This window comes from Trichoderma harzianum (genome assembly GCF_003025095.1).
Source record: "Trichoderma harzianum CBS 226.95 unplaced genomic scaffold M431scaffold_40, whole genome shotgun sequence".
In the NCBI taxonomy this organism is placed as follows: Eukaryota; Fungi; Ascomycota; class Sordariomycetes; order Hypocreales; family Hypocreaceae; genus Trichoderma; species Trichoderma harzianum.
Window position 1 is genome coordinate 28,801 of NW_020209288.1, and position 21,402 is coordinate 50,202.

General features: G+C 45.9%; 7 protein-coding genes across 7 annotated transcripts; 4 read left to right on the top strand and 3 right to left on the bottom strand.

The window, feature by feature from the left end:
* Positions 1-524: 524 nt before the first annotated feature.
* M431DRAFT_501935 (hypothetical protein) lies at positions 525-2,624 on the bottom strand (the record flags this gene model as incomplete). The annotated part of the gene is made up of 8 exons (XM_024918076.1): positions 525-676; positions 738-901; positions 966-1,499; positions 1,557-1,811; positions 1,872-1,940; positions 2,002-2,088; positions 2,131-2,259; positions 2,374-2,624. The coding sequence occupies 8 exons, from the start codon at positions 2,622-2,624 to the stop codon at positions 525-527; spliced, it is 1,641 nt and encodes a 546-aa protein (XP_024767248.1).
* A 1,028-nt stretch (positions 2,625-3,652) lies between these two features.
* M431DRAFT_551653 (hypothetical protein) lies at positions 3,653-5,529 on the top strand (the record flags this gene model as incomplete). The annotated part of the gene is made up of 3 exons (XM_024921346.1): positions 3,653-4,607; positions 4,644-4,921; positions 5,002-5,529. 3 exons carry the CDS (start codon positions 3,653-3,655, stop codon positions 5,527-5,529), a joined length of 1,761 nt encoding a protein of 586 aa, XP_024767249.1.
* Positions 5,530-7,257: 1,728 nt separating this feature from the next.
* M431DRAFT_11643 (hypothetical protein) lies at positions 7,258-9,203 on the top strand (the record flags this gene model as incomplete). Its single annotated transcript, XM_024911960.1, has 5 exons — positions 7,258-7,524; positions 7,634-8,115; positions 8,182-8,516; positions 8,569-8,960; positions 9,015-9,203. 5 exons carry the CDS (start codon positions 7,258-7,260, stop codon positions 9,201-9,203), a joined length of 1,665 nt encoding a protein of 554 aa, XP_024767250.1.
* A 361-nt stretch (positions 9,204-9,564) lies between these two features.
* On the bottom strand, positions 9,565-10,654 carry M431DRAFT_101972 (glycosyltransferase family 8 protein; the record flags this gene model as incomplete). The annotated part of the gene is made up of 3 exons (XM_024911368.1): positions 9,565-10,303; positions 10,344-10,438; positions 10,499-10,654. 3 exons carry the CDS (start codon positions 10,652-10,654, stop codon positions 9,565-9,567), a joined length of 990 nt encoding a protein of 329 aa, XP_024767251.1.
* Positions 10,655-13,629: 2,975 nt separating this feature from the next.
* Positions 13,630-16,240, top strand: M431DRAFT_514323 (hypothetical protein). Its single transcript, XM_024920204.1, has 3 exons — positions 13,630-13,974; positions 14,050-14,173; positions 14,223-16,240. Exons 1-3 carry the CDS (start codon positions 13,876-13,878, stop codon positions 15,992-15,994), a joined length of 1,995 nt encoding a protein of 664 aa, XP_024767252.1. The 5' UTR covers positions 13,630-13,875; the 3' UTR covers positions 15,995-16,240.
* M431DRAFT_526068 (hypothetical protein) lies at positions 16,134-18,302 on the bottom strand (the record flags this gene model as incomplete). The annotated part of the gene is made up of 9 exons (XM_024920661.1): positions 16,134-16,298; positions 16,351-16,716; positions 16,767-16,894; positions 16,946-17,103; positions 17,251-17,367; positions 17,548-17,738; positions 17,799-18,026; positions 18,079-18,128; positions 18,182-18,302. The coding sequence occupies 9 exons, from the start codon at positions 18,300-18,302 to the stop codon at positions 16,134-16,136; spliced, it is 1,524 nt and encodes a 507-aa protein (XP_024767253.1).
* An 849-nt stretch (positions 18,303-19,151) lies between these two features.
* Positions 19,152-20,872, top strand: M431DRAFT_157240 (hypothetical protein). The gene is made up of 3 exons (XM_024912966.1): positions 19,152-19,229; positions 19,288-19,847; positions 19,895-20,872. The coding sequence occupies exons 1-3, from the start codon at positions 19,223-19,225 to the stop codon at positions 20,786-20,788; spliced, it is 1,461 nt and encodes a 486-aa protein (XP_024767254.1). The 5' UTR covers positions 19,152-19,222; the 3' UTR covers positions 20,789-20,872.
* Positions 20,873-21,402: the final 530 nt, after the last annotated feature.

The window sequence follows — 21,402 nt, forward strand, 5'->3', positions numbered from 1 at the left end:
TAAATTTACTTTATTAGCAACAAATAGATATTTCAATTCAACTAATGCTCACAAGATGCCATTAGGCGCTCCTAGGAGTAACGAATGCTACGTTAATGGTGATGAAATCTGGAGAATCACGTTTGAAATGCTGAAACATAATAGCTTTATACTCGATATTGTGTATTCTTTTCAACAAGCCACTTTATACGAAGCCGCTCTTCAAAAAGACACTACTAAATGCACGCGGAACATTGTGATGCCAGTTGGTGGAGTTGCGAGCCTGCCCTCTAACAGAAACTGCGTAGTATTTGCCGCCACAGTCCTTCGGAATCTGCTACTAACCCTGGTCGACATTTCATCATGTGAACTGTTGGTTTGTGGGCACATCTTGAACAAGCGAGGAGACATTATAGAGCCATCATCTATCAACTCAATTGGACTTGATGTGGTGAAACCAGAACTAACTATATAAATACATGTAGGCTTTCAATATCAGATAAGGCCTAAGATTAAAACACATTGCTACTTATTGCTGAAAATCCCTATTTACTTATGGCGGCAGGACCTTGAAGATAGTAGCCGAGATCATCGCCATTCATATCCTTCTTCGTAAATCCGTTTCCAAGGAAGCGGAATCTATTTGGCGAACGATATTTGATCTGGAAATCTTCACCTCGGATCTCCTCAAGAAGCTCTAATAAAACTGGTTAGCTCTCAGATTAACAAGGAAATATTTTGAAGGGGTTGTATCCAACCTCTGTAGTGGATAACACTGCCAGCATGTAGAGCAGTAATGCGGCCGTCGGTTCTTCCATTTTTATACCAGCTACGGCATGGAGCAGCCCATACAGTTTGAGACAACATCTCTTGTGACCACACGTCTAGGTCGTCTACCACCTCAGGTAACACACACACAGATCTATTTATATACTATCAGTAACCCCGATTCCTTGTAAGTCCACACGGGAGACCTTGAAACTTACTTTATGTCCTCTGACGCGATCTTGCGACACCACTTCAAGATATAAGTAGCCATAGCATCACAAGAGCCAGGGAATACGCCATGTGCAACCGGAGTGTTAGGGCCCGCGAAAATGAAGTAATTAGGGTGCTCTGGAGCGGCAATCCCAAGATAGCTCAGAGGATCGTTTGCCCAGAGTTTACTTAGCGTAGCGCCATTGCGTCCCACAAGGTTCCAGTTGGGCTTGTAACTCACATCAAAGCCAGTAGCAGTAACAATGATGTCGAATTCTTCTTCGCCTTCAGCTGTCAGAATGCCTTTCTCCGTTACTCTGATTATGGGACTCCAAATGGTCTTGACATTGTCTTCTTGCAGAGCTTCCAGATAACCATCACCTGGTGTCAGGCGGCGGCATCCCGCGGTGAATCTAGGGATCAACCGATCAATCAACTCGGGGTTTTGGCGAAGGCGCTGGCGCATAATCTCATTATGCTCACGATCAAGCTCCTGTTGCTCGGGTCTACCAATAACCATAGCCTTGAAAAGCTCGTTAAACCTATTCCCATAAGTGTTAATGGGTGAAGAAAACCATCTTGGAGGATCATGTGCATACCCATGCTCCAACTTCTTGCGCAGTTGGAATAACTTCTCTGGATTCTCTCTAAACTCCTTTCTCTGGTCTTCAGTGAAAACTTTGCTACCATCTTCAGAAAACTGATTGAGGAAATTCGCCGCAATCCAGGTAGGGCTGCGGACGTATGTTGTGACCTTTTTGGAGATCTTCTGGACTTGTGGCAAAACTTGAATAGCGGAAGATCCGTTACCAATGAGGGCCATTCGTTGACCGGTCCAATCCAGCGATTGGTCCCTGAAACACTCGTCAATACTACATCCCAAATCTGCTATGTTGCAAATTCGCGCTGCTTACCAAGCCGCTGTATGAACAAGTTTACCCTTGAAGTTGTGTAGACCTTCAATATTGGGCCAAGACCACTTGCTAATGGTTATTAGAATGAGGGCTGTCTTGTAATACCTGTAAAGATGTAAATGTGACTTACTGAAGGAAGCCAGTTGCATTCACCAGAATGTCACATTCATCCTGGATGACTTGGCCTTGATGGTCAATCTTCAATCGCCATTTGCCACTACTCTCATCCCAAATAGAATCGATAACTTTAGAATTGAACAGCATGTGGCGCTCAAGATCCCATTTCTTAGCAGTGTCTTTCATATACTGCCAGATTTCAGGGCTGTTGGCGTAAAAGGTGGTCCAATCGGGGTTGGGTTCAAACGGGAAAACGTAAATGTCTAATAAACTCGCCATAAGCTTCATTATCGATCAAAAGGAATATGGAAAGAACGTACGTGCAGGAACATCACTAAGATCAGAGTCAGCTCCGTTGTCATATATGCTAGATTGAGCTACTCACCAAGCCGCTCCAGGGTACCGATTCTCATACCATGTACCGCCAAGATCAGGATTTTTCTCGTAAATCTGGAGATCAATGAAGTGATTCCATTTTAGTTCGTGCGTGAGCTTGTGAGCCAAGGTTATTCCAGACCAACCGCCACCGATGCATACAACGCGAAGTTTACGTTCCTGTCTCGAGGGCTCATTCAAGAGAGGGACCCAGTTTGAAGGTCTCTTCTCTGGTGAAAAATAAGAGCTATTGTTCTCCATTTGAAGATTTGGTTAAGACAGGAGAAGTAAAAGTGAAACTCGCACTGAGATAAACCTAGATAGATGATGTGGATTGTAAAGCCAAGTGATTGCTACGGTAGATTCTGCTTTCAAGGTGGACGTTATCACCTTCTTATATGCTATAGTCACGATATCATGTTCGACATCTTTTCGGACGATTTTGATACTTCTCAAATAAACCAGAACACGCCACGCCACGGCTGCTGTCAATATGGGGTATGGCGGGGCATTCCGGGGCATCGCGGGGATGTCGCGGGGTATTTACAAAACAACTGGCGCACGCACGACTTCGTGCATTGATACATTATTGCTGGCTGATGGAAATCAACCATTATCTCTGCTTCGAGAACGAGAGACAACATGCAATGAGCAAAATGTAGCTGTATAACGTCAAGTTATTACTCACAATTTGAATTCTATCAATAAAAAAGCAATTTTCCCGTACAGGTAATACTAGAACAATTATACGGCTCTACACGCAGAGACTGTTTCTTACCAGAAGATCTAGTCTAGATTGCGTGGAAAGCAATAATATTAACCCTTGATTGCTCAAGCGTGGAACTACGCGACAATTCGCATCAAAGTGTACGCGCGCCGGTGTATTAAACGCTGATGGCTTAGTTGTATACTCAACATTAAAATATATGGAATTGCGCTACAATTCGCATCAGAGTCTGCGCGCCGCGGTGCAATTTCATCGCGGATCAATTATGTGGCTTGCATTATCCGCTGTCCGGATTTGGCCTCCCATAGAGCCACTCCTCTTGCGGTGGAAAGTCGCAAGGCACAAGATCGTATAGGTATGTCATTAGTGACTTCTAATGATGAACCCCGAAGTTTCAGCGCGGCTTTGGAGTCAGCCTCTGGCTAATAAGTAGCCATTCAGTTATTGTATAAATTGTAACATGCTGTTCCATCTCAACCATTCACAACCAGCATCATTTACCTTCCTATCCATATCAATCAAGCTTTTTATCACTTCTGTTGTTATTATTAAAATAGCCATCATGGCCACAACTTCCGAAAACCTTCGTGAGCAGTTCCCTGATCTGCTGTGGAAGAAATTGCCTTCTCCAGAGGAACACCCTGCCTACACTTGGCATGGTTTTGAGCCCAACAAAAAAGTCCTGCTAGAAAAGGGTCATACTCGTTGGCCTAGCCGACTCCCGTTCTCCGTTGACACCATTATGGAAAGGGACGTGGCTGTGCCTATGCGCGATGGTATTAAGATTTACGTTGACATCTTCCGCCCGGCAAATACGGACGTGGATGAGAAAGTCCCTGCTATCCTCGCGTTTAGCCCATATGGCAAGACGGGTACTGGTGTACCCAACTACGACATCATGGGACCCAATCGTATTGGCCTTAAGCTTGAGGATACGTCCGGATATGAAAAGTTTGAGGGCCCTGACCCTGCGACTTGGATGCAGTATGGATATGCCATAATCAATGTTGATGCCCGAGGTGCAGGGAAGTCTGAAGGCGACGTGGTCTTCTACGGCCCGCAGGAAGCTGAAGATGTTTATGATACCATCGACTATATTTCTAAGCAGTCGTGGTGCAGCGGTTCGGTTGGAATGGCTGGCAACTCGTGGTTAGCTATCTCGCAGATCAATTTCGCGTCGCGTCATGAGCATCCAGCACTGAAGGCGCTGGCCCCTTGGGAGGGTCGACACGACGTATATCGAGATACTCTCGGTAGAGGGGGAAGAAGACATAACCCTGGCCTACACAGGTTTCTCTTGTCGGGCTTTGCTGGTGCAAATTCAGTGGAGAATATGCCAGAGATGTTCACTAAACGGCCCTTTTTCGACGATTACTGGGAAAGCAAGTACATACATACAGAGAACATCAACGTTCCAATGTACCTGCTGGCCTCTTTCTCCTCCCAACTCCATACTCGTGGATCTTTCCATACTTTCCGCACGGCGAAGACATCAAAAAAGTGGCTTCGAGTCCATCGTTATCAGGAATGGTATGACTTATATCGGCCAGAAGCAAATGCAGATCTCAAAAGGTTCTACGACCGATTCCTGAAAGGTATCCAAAATGGTTGGGAAACGGATACTCCTCCTGTTCGCTTATCTCTTCTTGGATTCGAAGCAGATGGTAGTCTCACTAAGTCCATCGAGGAACGGCCAGAGCAGGAGTGGCCCTTGGCTCGACAGCAGCTCAAGACATTATACCTTGATTCCACATTGAAGCAGCTCGTATGGGAGAAGCCAGCCATAGAGGGGTCAACCACGCACCTTGCCGAAGGTCTCACGGATAGCTCGGTAAGTAATTCTTAGATTCCGTTCTATCTTTTCTGTCCAAGTCATTGTCATACTGGATCTAAATTACTAACTCCGGATAGAATTTTACCATTCATTTTCAGCAACAGACAGAAATTGCTGGTTATGCAAAGGTCAAGCTCTGGATATCATGCAAGGAGCACGACGACCTTGACGTCGCAGTTCAGATCCGCAAGATCTCAACAGACGGCAGATTACTCGAACATCTCAACTACCCCTGTCCTGTACCAGTCTCTGAAGTTAGAAATGACAACATCGCAAAGTGCCTTGGCCCTCAAGGTTTCCTTCGCGCTTCACACCGAGTTACTAAGGATATGGAGCTATCAACAGACCAAGAGGTAGTCTATAAACATGATAGGCGGGAACCTGTTCCTATGGGTAAAATCGTGGATTTGGAAATTACTCTGTGGCCGATGGGTATGGTATTTGCGCCGGGTGAGGGTATTATGCTGCGTGTGGCAGGGTATGATATGTGCTATCCTGATACGGACAGGATAAAGCCGGCATATGATAACAACGAAAATATTGGTAATCATACAATCTACAGTGGTGGGAAATACGATTCCCAGTTAATCCTGCCGTTTATTTAGAGAGCAGGCATTTGGGCCAACCCTGAAAGTTTATAGTCAAGATGCATCAATTAACGCAGCCGCTTTGTGCACTAACTTCGATTTGACTTGGGCGAAGACCAGCGATGACTACATGTGCAGGGTTAACCTACAAGCAGATATACAAGTTGCTCAGGACTTATCTTATCACTAAGATTAGTAATAACCCGAATAATCGGTCGGGTTTTTACTATGTACCTGATAGCTTATGCGCCCCCGGTTTTAATGCAACAAAGCTTATAACGCTACGGCCCCAGTAGACGTGTCCTATTAGTTTTACCTCATTATACGTGTCTCTACATGTACGGAGTCCCTCTTATTGGTATTCTGTTTACTAGGGGAATTGCGTGCCTACTGCGGTATACTCCATACCGCGGGGCTACTGCTTCGCCAGCTTCTTATGTTGAATATTATATGTACCCAAGTAGGTATAGCAGTGATCGCCCGATACCTCCATACCTTAACTCTAGGCCATTTCCGATCAGTCTTGAGACCGCGATTTCAGTTAGCACATTCCCGTATATTTTGGTCTAGATTGACAAATCCTCCAGCAAAAGCACTTCAAAATCAGGCAATTTAGATACAACTCAGGTGTCTATAGTCTGCGACTGCTTTGCGACCTAAGGATTCGCAGCACATGAAGGCATATGACGTACAAAAAGTAGCGGCCTAGCTTTTAATTTTGGAGTATAAAGAACACTAAGTAAAAGTTGACCGGCTAATTCTAGTAACTAGCGAGCCAATGGGCAACACGCACAAATGGTGCTCTAATAGATGATGCTTTGCGTGTGCGTTGCCAGTGGCCTATTCGAATGTAGGTCATAGAGGCGATCAAGAAGCGTCAAACCACCGAATCACTTTATACTGGAAGTTTGGTAGCAATCCATTCAGCTCCCCAGACTGCAAACTAATGACTCGTAAGGATCGCGGCTCTCGTTCATGCCGTCATCTTCATGGATGATTGATGAGCTTCACCGCTCCCAAGTCCGTCTGCAATTACTCGCTCTTTATCCCATAGTAGCTCAATCTGGTGCTCTACGAATAACAGAAACGTGCTCTTCGGCGAACTAAAGCTGCGTACGTCCAGTATTGGATCAACCAGCACGTATCACTTGACATTGGAGAGCTCACGAGCAACGGATATCGGAACATTAGCACAATGCGGGGTTAGCTTCCAGATCGTTCTGTTGAGTCTGTTCCTTCGCGGGCCAGGGGGGTCAGCGTAGCTTGGCTCGGCATTGGCTCGCTTCTAGGACAATAAGCTTGCATCCAGTGGTGTGGCTATCGGCTATTACGACGCAGGCTGTTCATTGGGGCGCAAAACAAGCTGGCCTAGGCTGATCTACTACTGCAGTTGTCGAGTACCAGCCTTTGGCGCTTATTGGGTCGGAAAATGACAGTCCTTGTATTTCCCTCCCCACGACTACTGCAAAGTGTCCGTTTCCCCACGCTCATCATTCCTCATTTACTAGATTGGGAGACGCCACTCGGTGTAACTTAACCCGCTAAATATGCGCTCGGACCGTCTTCCCCCCCCTTACCGATGTCGAGTAGAACTACAATAAGAATAACACGATGGCATAAATAAAAGCTGGGAGCTGGCGGTGGATTTTCTTCTGTTCTGCTTCTCTATCCTTGCTCTGTTTCTCTTCTTCTCTGTTCTCTACATGCTATTCACCCGGAAATAACAGCAGCAAGTACCAGCCTAACATGAGTGATCCCGTCGAGCCTAAACCGGCGGAATCCAAGGCGCATGATGGCGCTTTGGACACGGAGAAGGAGGTGCAGGTAGAGAATGCTGGCGGGGGCCACATTGACGAGAAGGCGGACGCTCAATTCGACGAAAATGCGAAAGTCGCCGATTATAAGGCGGGTGCCATCGAGGCGGAGAACGCGGAGCATAATATGACGGTTCTCGAGGCCGTTCGCGCGTATCCCATGGCTTCCTTTTGGGCGTTTGTTATGTCTTTCACTATTGTAAGGTTTTTGCCTTGATACAACTATATACCCTCTTGCTCGATATCGAGGATTTCCCTCAGGATCGCGATTCAAAGCTACATGTGTGCTGACTACACTATTCTCACAGATCATGGAGTCGTACGATGTCTTTCTCTGCAACAACTTCCTCGCTCTAGGTGCATTCAGAGCAAAGTACGGCCAGCCCGTCGATGATATCCCAGAAAACAATGTCATCGTCACCAAGTGGCAGTCTGCACTTTCAGTGTCTGGACAGCTCGGCGCCCTTATTGGCGTATGTCTCGCGGGCTACCTTACAAGCTGGCTCGGATACCGCTACGCAACCCTAACTGGTCTGATGCTCTTGAACGTCTTCATCTTCGCCTTTTACTACGCCGAATCAATGCCCGTGATCTTCGCGGCCCAAATTCTCGAGGGCATCCCATGGGGCATCTTTATTGCCAATGCTCCGGCATACTGCAGCGAGATTGTGCCTATCCCGCTGCGAGCCCCCTGTACTCAGATGCTGCAGATGTTCTGGGCTATCGGCAGTATCATTGTTGGTGCTGTCACCTACAGTTACCAGGGTGTTGATGGAGCTCTTTCCTATAAGTACGGTTGCTCAAGATCTCGTTTACAAGCATGCACAACGGCTAACACAAAGCGACACATTTAAAGGCTCCCCATTGCCCTTCAATGGATGTTTCCCACCCCGCTTGCCATCCTAATATTCCTAGCTCCTGAGTCGCCGTGGTGGCTGGTCAGAAAGGGACGTCTGCAAGAAGCAGAGCACGCTGTTGGGCGCCTTGGACGGAGGTCCAGGCTTAACACAGGTGAGACCGTCGCTATGATGCGCCGTGTTGTTGAGCTTGAGGCCACCTCTAAGCCACCCAGCTACATTGAGCTCTTTAAAGGCACTGACCTTTATCGTACTCTTATTGTGTGCGGTGTGTACGCAGCCCAGAACCTCACGGGTAACCTCATCGCCAACCAGGCCGTATATTTTTTCGAGCGTGAGTTATTATCATTATTATCACAATGTCATGTATGCTAACCTACTTGTAGAGGCTGGTATGAGTAACAAAACCGCCTTTGCTATGGGTCTTATCACTTCAGCCTTGCAGATGATCTTTGTTATGCTTTCTTGGATTCTCACCACGTACCTTGGCCGACGTACTATTTATCTCTGGGGTTCAGCTATTAATGTCATTTTCCTCATCGCCCTTGGTGTTGCCGGGTCTGTTGGAAAGAGTAATGCGAGCTCTCTAGCACAAGCTTCGCTGGGTCTTATTATCTCTGTGCTCTTTACATTGGGACCTGCTCCTGCTTCCTGGGTTATTATTGGTGAGACTTCGGCCATCCGCCTTAGGCCTCTGACAACTGGAGTGGGCCGCGCTGCGTACTATATCGTCGAATTTCCTTGCATCTTCTTAGCAAGCTGGATGCTTAACCCAACGGTATGATCTCCGTTCACTCGTATCTTTCCAGTTACTAACCTAGATATGTTGCAGGGTGGAAACCTCGCTGGCAGATGCGGTTACGTCTGGGCTTCTACGGGTTTAGTCTGCTACGTTCTGGCATACTTCTTCTTGCCAGAGATGAAGCATCGGTCCTACCGTGAGATTGACATCCTATTCAAACGTAAAGTTCCGGCTCGGAAATGGAAAGAGACCCAGATTGATGTTGATGAAGACGAGTAGATAGAGACGTAACATAGGTAGTTAACAGAGAAGGGGCATAAATTACAAAATGCGATAATTAATACCAATAGGTGAAGAGTGAAGTATACAATACAGTTACAATTGCTCCACATTGTAAATTAATGCAAATGCGTTGTAATTCGCTCTTCAGTGAATTACGTATATATTGGTTACTAGTAATCTCGTTACCATTCGTACCTATTTAAATTAAAATCCAATTTAAGCTATATAAGTATTACATTTGAAGTATACATTGGTGTTACATCCGTAAGTCCAAAACAGGAAAGACTAAACATACTTCTCTATATCATTGTTAGCCTTACACAACGCTAATATGCACTCGCTTCTTAATTATAACGAATTATATACTGTTTAACCCACAGTAAACTCTCTTATCGTTGTCATAGTCAGTATAAAATCTGGTCCACACCAACCTGTCGGCACACCTTGACTGGTCTGGCTTCTTAATATCGTCATCTGGACACTCCGGCAAGGCCGCCTCCCATTGAGCCTCGGTATGGGATTTCCATGGCTTTGGCAGGGGCCAGTCGCTGAAATGCACAAGATATGCCCTACTTGCCTCCACCATGGCGTTCCATTCCTCCTCCTCATCTGGGGCAAGATATTTAGAGTGATCCTTGGCTCGGAACTCACCAGTTAACAACGCAAGGCGTCGATGAGGGAGGATCATGGCTGAGTCTTTAAATAATTCATTCAAAACGTCCATGTCAAACTCCCCACTTCGCATAGCCTCGTTGATTATTCTTTTGTATCGATGTGTATTAGGCTCGATGAGTATAATGTGCGACCCTAGGATCTGCTTTGCATGCTCACGATCGGTTAGCCAGTATGCGCGGGGCATAGCCACCGGTGAGTCTGGCGCAAGAAATAAGAAGTCCATGTTATTCAGCACGAGCGAGTCTGAGTCGAAGGCCAGAATTCTCGTGTATTCGATCAAGGCAAAAGCGTGGAATTTGGTAAGGCTGTCGTGCCAGGTCGAGTCTCCCTTGTCTGTAGAGAGAATGTCAAAAGGACGGAAAACGATATTAAGATCGCTGGCTCGAAGATTCTTGATGGCCTGAGCCTCACGCGTATTGGTACTCTGGAGTCACTAGTTAGCAGGCAGGTCTTGTGACTAACATAAGGTGACTCACCTCATGGTCCCATTCCTTTGGGAATATCAGTACCATATCATGTTTGGTACCGGAACGCTTCAGGCGGTTGAAGTTGATAATCTACAATGAGCCTCATTAAAGAACAGTACCGATTGTGTCTTAAAACAGATTTCACCGTACAGTGTTGCATAGGTAGTTTATATCAGTAGCGTATTGTGCATATGCGAACCGCGGACTCCCTTTCTCTGTTGGTAAACTCGAGTGGTTGAGGGATAAACTCGAGTGGAGGAAGCTGAGGGAATTAGAGACAGAGTCCTTCTGAACGACTTTGTACATTGTAAGAGTGATGAAGATAGCAACAGTACACAGAGCAACTGCAATTCTCCTGGAAGATAGCAACATGATGACAGAAAACACTGTATCAAACTGGCTCTTGTAAGAGCTGAGATGACGAAAAGGGGGCGGGAATTCAAAGGCAAGTAATAAGAAGTATAACGAATTTGTTTGTTATGGAACTATTACTTCAACAAACAAGAACTCCCCAATCAATTACAATACTATTTTTAGCAAGAAAAAATATTCCATGGAGGAGATGACGCGTACTCTGTTTGCATAGGGCTACTAGATGGCGCTAATGCCAATGCGATACGCAAGAAAGCTATGTGCTCCGTAATGAAAACACCAATATAGCCTCTCTAAGGCTAGCTTCCCTTTTTATGGAATAGTTTATTTGAAAGAGACCCATTTGACAACAAGTTGCAGTATTTTATACAGCTGATACAAACTCGTATTGATGGAGCCAGGCAGTGGGAGGTGCTGCGGCTGATCAAGTATGGCACGGGCATAACTGTAACAAATCATCTACAATCTGACCTTAGTCATAGTAGCCATTGGCCTATGTCATTACAATTGTATCATCTTTACTATACTGGCTTCCCCCCTGCCCTCTACATCTTTCATCTATATTAGTGAGGTGTTGACTAATTAACTCTCCTATGGATAGTCGTATTACAAATAAATTTTCATGGACATCGGAAATCCATCGTCTTGGAGAAAGGAGTAGTGGGGATAACCCCCCTTTGTATATAACTTCGGGCGGCTCTGATATTACTTACTATATCTAGCAATTTGTACGAGCTCGGATATAGTAGAAAATTGAGTGACAATATAAGTAGACGTTTATTGTATTTCATTTGAACCATTGACTTGCGTCCATCTTGGTAATGTGCTGATTCTTAGTTAGTAGAAGTTTGCAATTAAGCTTAATTAAGCTTAGATAACAAAAGATGCCTTTCGAAAAATCTCGGATGATACATACATATGTTTTCCCTGATGCTAAAGCAACGGCATAAAGCTTCTTGCTCCTCTCATTCACTAAAAGATCTCAGAACGTATCTAGTCGCAAGTTTGCAAGGCGAGTTTTCTGCATCTTGGTCTATACGAATGATTCAATAATATATATGAACCCTTCGACCATCATTCCGACAACTTATCTCTCCTTTGAAGTCGCTTGGATCACATATACTAGACCTTCTACCTCCACCAGCCAACCACCAGGCTTGGTGAGCTCTATAGATGAGTACCGTGTCAAAAGCCCCATCCAATGACAGTAGCCCGCATACTTCCTTCTGCGATCGAAATAACGATACATAGGTGTATTGCCCGCGAATGGACATCCGTAATAGCAGAGCTCACATACAGAACCGCCGTCGCACACTGAGAAAAAGCCTACTTCGAAGCAACACGAAATGTCGGTTGTGACAGAAATCGCTCTTGAATGATCAGCCACACGTGGCTGGGAGATCATCTTTAGTATCAACGAGTGGCACTGGTAAAAGACTGCAAGTGTAGACTTTGTCCTCTAAGATTGATGAGGCCTGTACAATTTGGCCAGGACCTTCAAAAAAACGCGATGCCCCCGATCGGCGACGGCGTACTCCGTAGACGCAATGTCCCAACTACAACCAGCATACATCTGAGCCATTGAGACGGATCAGATAGCTTGATCGTGTTCGCTGCCTTCAATGATGTAGAGTGAATTGACCCGTCCAGATGAGATTGGCGTTTTGGGCAGCGTGAAATATACTTCAAATGCTGTCCAGGCTAACTTTCATAACCCTTATAAATGTTGGAGAACCCCAAAAGTGGCTCGGCAATATATTCTACCATTTCTTCGCCGAGCCGAAGTCGAAGCTCCCGATTGTTTAGCCGATGTATGAAGAGTCTCTCGACTTGTGGGGACCACGGTGGTTTTGTAACTGTCGTTTGCAAATTGCCAATCCCATGAGGTGTTTCATCTCCCGTATAAAGAAAGTTCATCAATGATGATCCAGGACAATTCACTTCTTCAGGGCTCAGTATTTTAAACAGTTGTACATTTAGAGAGAAAAAGAAAGCAAAATCCGCATCTTTCTTTTTAAGCTGATTTGACGGCAGCTCAAGCTTGATGCCTCTTTGTAGGGGAAATTTGGGTACTTGGGCTGACGCGGAGAACCTTCTATATCACTTCTTCACGTTCCGTGCACATGTTTGTTATATTGAGACGGTTGCAGGTTAGCTGAGGAGAGACGCGTGTTCGTAAGCACTTCGGATAAAATACGACCACTTCCCTCGCTGGGTAGCCTTATTAAATTGCCTTTTGCATCAATGTAAAATTACAATTCACAATAGCGACATAGCAAAGGGAAACATACATTTGGTGTAAGGAGAACGAAGCCTGAGAATCTTTGTCATACTCTTTCACAAAACATTTTTACTTGTAAATATCCACAGTAGAAGCTATTACTCGTATACGACCGAATACGCAAAAGTGACCCATAACCCACAGTTTTTATACAGTGTGCAAAACTTAGTTCCTCTCTGGGTTCAACGCTTTGATTCGGCTGATGGCGGTGTGACGAATTGCGCCCGGAGTACTTCGTATTAGGTATAGATCTAGGTATAAGACAGTTCTAGGGCTCCATTGGTGGACAGGGTATGCAGTGTAGCTGAAACAAACTCACCATGCTTTGTTATTTGTTTAAATACGAACTTCATGTTGATGTTTTAGTAACAATTGGCTCTTCGTACTGTAAAGATATCTGCGACAAAGTGAGCTTTTGCATCTTCTTGAATTGTAATAGACTACTACTCCGTAGAATGGTATAGATTTCTATTAGCTGGTTGTGGCTAGATTCAAAACCCTACATGAGGCTTGTCTGCTTGACTGTGATTGGTCCATCGGTCTTAGGTTGTTCCGAAGCAGTTTCCCCTGTTATCCCGCTGGGGTGAGAGTTTGATTGCAACAAGGCGGATATCCATCGAGGGAACCAACTCTATCTACTTCATCTCCATGCTTACTGACAATCACGGCCCAGCAACCTCTATGACGAACAGCCTCTTTGATATGCTCAAGCCTATAGGGTACCTCTACAAGAGATTTAGCCTCTTGCTCTGGCGCCTTTAAGCCAACCCTTCATATTTCCTTATCCATTGACACTCATCTCGTGACCTCCCTTGATTACTCTTCCGTTATCGCTAAGCTTGATGTGCACGGATTGAATCCTTCAAAGATTAGTATGGCAACCAATATTCATCGGCAAGCACCTCCAATACCTGGCAAAAGACGCCCGGTCAACAAAACTTTTAGCGGCTGCGCCCGTTGTAAATCCAGCAAGGTTCGTGAGCACTCTTCCAGTTTGACCCACTTCCAAACTCCAGAGCACATCAGTTGAAGGGTGGCCCACACATAGGTAAAATGCGATGAAGCGAAACCCAGCTGCGGCCGCTGCGTTTCAAGAAAGCTACCATGTCCGGGTTATCCAGGCATGATAATACGATGGTCTACAAAGCACGAGGTGTTCAATAGCGTAAAAGGTTTGACGTGACTTCCAACCTCGTTCTCCTATGACTCTAATAGCACCAGATCCAAGCCTCATATGCAACACATCCTCAAGACCAGCACTAAACAGTCATCTTACCTTCCACCCCACTTATCCGAAAGGCTCCCCTCCGCTTCAAAAACCCACACCTTCAACTGAGAGTGGTCTTCGACAAACGTGCTCAGATATAATATCGTGTTCCTCAACTGAGAATAATGCTGTGCCCGACGAAGAAGAGAATACTCCAATATCGGCGATCGCAAACGGATCTTACAAGCTCCCGAATAGTCATGGCCCGGCCTATTTGTTGGACAAGAATAGCTCCGTGGGCTCCGTGGACTTTGCAGGCACTGCTCCATCATTGTCGGGCGTGATGCAATACCAGGACAATTACCAGTGGCTAGATACTTCTTCAGTTGTCCCATGGAAGAAGACTTCTATTCCGCCGGCCATTAGCCACCTTCCAGCAGATTTGGCAACATATTATTTCAAGAACGTCTGTTCGGTTTTCTCCAGTTTTGACTCAGAACTTAATCCGTTTCGGTCATATGTTTCCCAAGTCTTCTCGTACTCTGCGCCTGTATTCAATGCAATGCTGAGCGGTTCTGCGGCAAGACTAGCGGACGAGAAGCCACAACTGAAGGTTATCGCTCTTCAATACCAGAGTCAGGCCTTGAGATGCATCGCAGAGAGTCTAAAACAAACGAACAAAGTCCGCGAAGACACCCTATTCGCAATATTCCTCATAGGATTGAGTACAGCATGGCACGATGGGAAGGATATCGGCATCGCTCACTTCCATGCTGCCCAGCGAGCCATCTCATCAAATGCAATATCCGCGAGAGGGAACAATCAATCAATGGCCAACTTCTTCAAGTCTGCTCTCATCTATTGGGAAATGGCTATTAGTATAGTCAGTGATGAAGTAGAGTTCAGTTCCGACATAGAGGCTGTCACGGCGGAAGAAAGTCCCAATATGGCAACCATAGAAGCAAGAGAGTCCACCAATCCTCGTATAACTCCACACCCATGGACTGGGGTGTCATCACCTATCCAAGCTATCTTCAGTCGAGTCACAAAGGTTATCCGGTCCTTGAGGCTGGTTGATGATCGCTCTGATGCTGGCCTACTCGAACACAAGAAACTCAGCCAAGACGCTACGAAACTAGAAGAAGCTCTCTGGTCTGTTGCATTGCCAGACATCGCGGAGATCGATGATTCGGGAGATCCTAACACGCCATCACACCACCACGTTCTTCTCGCGGAGGCATACCTCTTTGGTAGCCTATATCAAATATATCGCAAGTTTTCCGGCATTCTACGGCACCGTCAACAGTGCATATCATCTGCTGGCTGCCCTCCGTTAGGACCCAAGAACAATCCGATAGCCGAATGGTGGAACTCGCTGTCCAATGCCGCCTCAAATGACATGTTTCTACGCTCTCTCGGGTTTAGCGTACTTGATCGCCTACAACAGATTCCGATTACATCTGGCACAAGGTCTGTTCAAGCTATTTTAATATTTGTCGCCGCCGGGTCGCTGGCTATACCATCTCCCTTCATTCAAGGGCCCATTCAGCATGATGATTATGTACCATCTCTCGAAGCAGGTTCGGCTTTAGAGCATGATCATGTCATGGATTTACGAGACTTCACAATTTCCCGGCTGGCATCCCTCCGGTCACTAGTTCATTCACGGCCAGTTGATCTAATGTTACAAGTCATCAAGGAGATGTATCGACGTCTTGATATGGGAGAAGAAGTTTTTTGGATTGATCTTATTCGCGAAATGGAGTGTGAGACTATGTTTGGGTAGGGTTTCAAGAAGTTATAATCACCATCTCATTAGAAACCACTGATTATTTGATGCATGATGCCAAATAATGCAAAAAAGGGATTTATTAAGACATAACACGACATATGTTTGCACACTATCTGTAATACAAAGTCAAATTTTAGCTCATTTCTGGTATCGTGGCCTCCAGCACATCTACATCCGTGATGGTCGTCTGTGGGCCTTTGAACCAATATTTCCCACCAAGTCCGAATGGGAATATCCAGCCCACCAAGGAAATTAAAGTGATAGCTCCAATCATAACCGGTGCATAGTTCAATGTCGTCTTCGAAATTTTGTCAGTTACATTGGACACACGGGGGGAAGGAGAAGCTCACTCCAGTAACAGGATACACCTGCGGCAACAATAGAACAACAAAGAGATAGCAAATCCAAACACTGGAGATTGTAGCAATAACTGCGCTAGCCCGGCCCAAATTCCATTTGGCCGGTACAAAAACCGCAGCTCCAACGGTTTGGCGGGCTATGATAGGGAAGAGGTAGCTGACGTTGGTGGCAATAGTCGACATAGCCGTAATAGCAGAGAATGCAACAGACGAACCAATGACAGCGGTAGAGATGGCAATAGAGATGGCGGCGACAAGGAAGGCAGCATGGAGGGGCATTCGGTGGGTAGAGGTTAGTTTCCGAAAGTATCGTGAGAAAGGTAAGACATTGTCACGAGATATGGCATATGTTACGCGCTGGAAGAAATTAGTTGAAGCCACAGTCAAATGTAAAAGATTGATGGTACCTGTGCAGACATAAAGGCCGATGCCGTTGCGCAGGTGCTGTCGATCCACAATAGCACAAGGATAGCCGTGGAACCTGCAGGGCCGATGAGCTGCATAAGATATTCAGCCCAGTTGTTCGCGTACGTTGCTGAGCTCAAAGTTAGTGGATAGTCCTTGAAGAAGAAAATAATAAACATACCGGCAATGATGCCATCAAAGTCTTGGATGCAGAAGAGAATAAGGATCAAGGTTGGGATAGAGAGAAGCCAACCAGATAGTGTTGCCATCCACATTCCCTTTGCCACGACTGCCGAAGCCTCTTTTGTCTCCTCCGCTAAATGTGCAGACGCATCATAACTGTAATGCATTATTAGAAAACAACATGATAATTTGTGATGCAAAGGCGCCGGGGTGTGAGAACATACCCAAAGAATATCCACGCTCCCTTCACAAAATCCACATCAGTAACAGTTAGAATGCCAAGCTCTATGGGTAAAAACTTACGAAAAGTGTCGAGATAACCCAGCAGTATCCATCCGAAGCTTGCTTTTTGTCACCCTCATTGATGTTGTTAAAAAAATGTTGAAACACCCCGGACGATGGTTGGAAATTTCCGCTGGCCTAGATGCAAATTGTCAGTAGAAGTATATTAAAAGAAGATGCTCGAAGCTTGCCTTTGTTGGAAACCATATCCAGTACGCAAAGAAAAGAGAAAAGAATATTAGAATGGCAAAACGGAAGTAGAGTTGCCTATACAAACTTAGTAAGTCATGCTGGTCTAAGGGCTCACCCAGAACTTACAAGACTCGTGGGCTAATGATATTTGGAAGCATAGCGATCAGAATGCCCACCGAAGTTAGTATCCAAGAAAACCATCCTTTCGTCAAAACTTCTGCGTTGGGATATTGTATTTCGAGAGCAGATATGAGAAAGTTTGTTGCGCCTTGTTGAACACCGCAAGGAACAGTTATCCAGCCTGCCCAATTCCACCACTCCACGAAAGAACATGGTCAGCTTTGAATGTGTGAGTTTGGAAGGGGATGGGGTCTTACAGCAGTCATCCAACTCAAAAGCGGCCCCCATTTCTTGCCACCGAGATAAAAACTCCAGTAGTAGATACCACCAGCGACAGGAAGGGCGGAGGCAATCTCAGCCATAGCTAGTGACACAATGAATGAGAAGCCCCCAACCATTGTCCAGTTTGCAAACGCCGCTTCAGGACCACCAGTGGACATCACAAAGGCAAACATCATTGGAATGCCAGAGATAAAGTTCATAGTCTGCCTTGCTGTTAGAATTTATCTCGCTTAGGTAGAGGTTAAGGCGACGAACGGTGAATGTCGCTGCCCAGTTCTCAAACAGCCCCAGGGTGCGGAAGAATTCTTCGGAATGTTAGAAGGTTTCCAAAAGCAGATCATCATGAGAAGACGGATACCTTGTTTGTACCCCAGCTGTGCCAGTTGATATTCATCATTAGACAGAGCTTTTGGAGCAATTTCGCTTGGTGAATCATGGCTCTGACTAATAGTCATTGAGTCCCTCTTCTCGGAGGCCATCGTGAAGCTGTACGCCAGGCTCTTTTCGAGCACGATGTAGGGTAGGTATTATTTCTGAGTCTAGGGAACAATAGCGACTAAGTTACGATTCGGGATGCAGGGGCTCAATTAAATATAAGAGATCCTGATCCTGCTTATCCCTGGATCAGTTGCAGTGGTTGTTGGCTGTCGACATGCTTGCATGTTGCATGCAACAGGAGGTATCAGGATGGTTTTTATGGGACTGACTGTGCTTATACCCCGGATCCAGTTCCCTAGTCTTGCAGTATCGAGTATCCACAGATGCATTAGTCTAATTTAGGAATATTATGGCGATTACTATCTCCAAATCTTGTTCTATTCGATAGCAGATCAACGCTTCTGATAAACGCAATATCCACCAGCTTCAGCCATTGCTAAGATTTCCGCCGTTACCGAGAGTAAGGTTCCTCTTGATTATACCGATCTCCCCGCATTCTGTCGAGATGATGAAGATTAGCGTGTCAGCGTTTGCTTCACGAGCCAATTTTTCTTGTTCTCGGCAACATCCTTGGAGTAGCCCTTGTTATGCGGAGAGGGTCTCCACAACGATACTAGTCTTACTTGGGCAAATCATGGCGATGAGTTTTGGAGACGTGCTTATCTATTGGATAATGGCGGAAGTGGTATCTTGCCACTTCTGCTACGGAGTAGATCGGCTAATAACGTCTTCCCCCGCATCGCCTCCAACCAATATTTGGCCGATCTAGGAAAATTATCGCGGTAGCCTCCATGAGTTTGTGTATCCGCGTGTTTAGTGCGGCCTTACTCAGAAATGCAGGAACGATTTAGATAGCTATATGATCTACCGTAAGCTCTTCCAGGTATATTCAGTAGTGTTACTGTCAAATCTAAGCTGAAACTCTGTGAGCAAAGTCTGTGAACAGACTCTGTGATATACAATGATAGGTCCAAGGATTGGCTAAAATCTCATACAGTCGTCATTATTAGAACTAATGTTGTACAGGCCACAAACTTCAACGGCTGATGGCGGACCCCGGTTTACCGGCCCCCAATCCGACCACATCCTTCTGGCAATCCTCCTCTCATCCCCACGTGGAAGCTGCACAATCAGAGGCCCTACCTGAAACAAGAGATGTGGTCATTCTTGGTTCTGGCATCACAGGATGCAGCGTTGCGCAGTGGCTACTAAAAGAAGACGATGAAATCTCCATCACTGTTCTCGATGCTCGAGGCATCTGTTCTGGTGCCACTGGGCGGAATGGCGGACACATAAGATGTGTTGCTGTCCAAGACTACGATCGACTCTCGCGAAAATACGGCCATGATGTAGCTGTGAAGATGGTGCGTTTTTCGCTCTCCCACTTCGAAAGTATAGCTTCTACGGCTCGAGAGTTCGGGAATCGTGTATTCGAGGACTCTGAGATTAGAGAGGTTCAAACCGTCTCCGCAATATTGAGCCAGACAAAGATGAATGATATGACTGCCATGCTTAAGCAATTTGAAGAAGCATTTCCTGATCTGAAAGGCCAATGGCGGATTTGTGGGCCAGAAGAGGCCACCAAGGTACGTTATATGCGTCCATATACCGGTATCTTCTAACGTGAAACAAGAAGTATGGCCTAATTGATGCAGCTGGCGCACTCATTGGCCGTGCAGGAGCTGCTTGGCCATATCGGCTCATCTTGGGAATATTCAGCTCTTTGCTCGAAAAATATCATGAGCGTTTCTCGGTCGAACAACATACACCAGCCACATCAATTACGAGAGTTCAATCCAATGAGTACCCTTACCTTATCAACACACCCAGAGGCTGCATCAAGGCAAAGCACGTTGTTCACTGCACTGAAGGTCATGTTGGCCATTTGCTCCCTCGCCTTCGAGGTCTCGTTTTCCCACGACGAGGTCAGATGACAGTACAGGCACCTGGACCGGAATATCCTGCCCTGGACGGCCGGAGATCTTGGAGTTTCTATTTCGAGAACGGTTTCGACTACCTAAGTCAAAATGCACGGACGGGCGATGTATTTCTTGGAGGAGGGGATATCGGAGAAGATGCATATCTCTCCCAACTAGGCGAATCTTCAGATGAGAACGAAAACGTGGTCGCAAAGGCTCACCTAGTTGGCATTTTACCATCCATCCTTAAGAAAACCCCCTCTTCAGCAGGAGATAACCCCCGGGGACTTGAAGTAAAATCTTCGTGGACTGGCATAATGTGCACACCACTTGATGGGCTTCCACTGGTTGGGAAGCTCCCACAAGCAGCACTTGATCGCCCCAGTGGTAGCCATTCTGCAGCTGAGTGGATCAGTGCTGGGTACAATGGGTACGGCATGGTGAACGCCTGGCTCTGTGGTAGAGCGACAGCGGAAATGATCTTAAAGAGGGATGTTAGCTCATGGTTCCCAGAACAATATCTCATCACTACGGAGAGAATGGAAGATCTAGATGCCCGCTGGGCATCGATCACACAATCTTCTCAAGGTCTTCGGGCCTTGTTGTAGTATAGACTCGAAAGTAGACAGTATCCCAGAACCTTCATGAGCCGGAGCCTGTTCCAATTGTGGGTTTCTTATTGAAGAATAATGCCTCCAATTCTCATTTCTGCATCGGAAGACTATATGACGATGTGTTCTGCTTGAAAGGGACCATACTGATAACTAAGAACAAACTTCGCGCCTACACTCCGGCTCGGATTCAGAGTGCAACACCTCATTATGTTGTATGGCTTTAAAGCTATATTTACTCTTACGTACACTGCTTAATCTTTTGTAAGTATAGTTAAGAATTATCTGGATTTAAAATTTGCTAGAATTTATATGATGCTTAACTTTTAGGGTGGCTGAATGCGTGGGTGAGGTTGTGCTTGGTATTCTGCGTTGATTCTGGCCATTAGTGCGGCACAACGCCAGAGGCACCAAGTACGTGCTCCGATCCGATGTCGCTCAAAGAATAATTCGTTGGAAGTTCGGCAACCGTGGCTTCTCACGGCAAATGGGTGGGTGTCTGGGTTACTAGTGTGCTCAGTAATAGCATAAACTATAAGGCGATTACCCAAAGAGTCTGACTTGTGGATAACTACGCCTTTCGTTCTTGGTTGTTTTCAGGTAATAATATT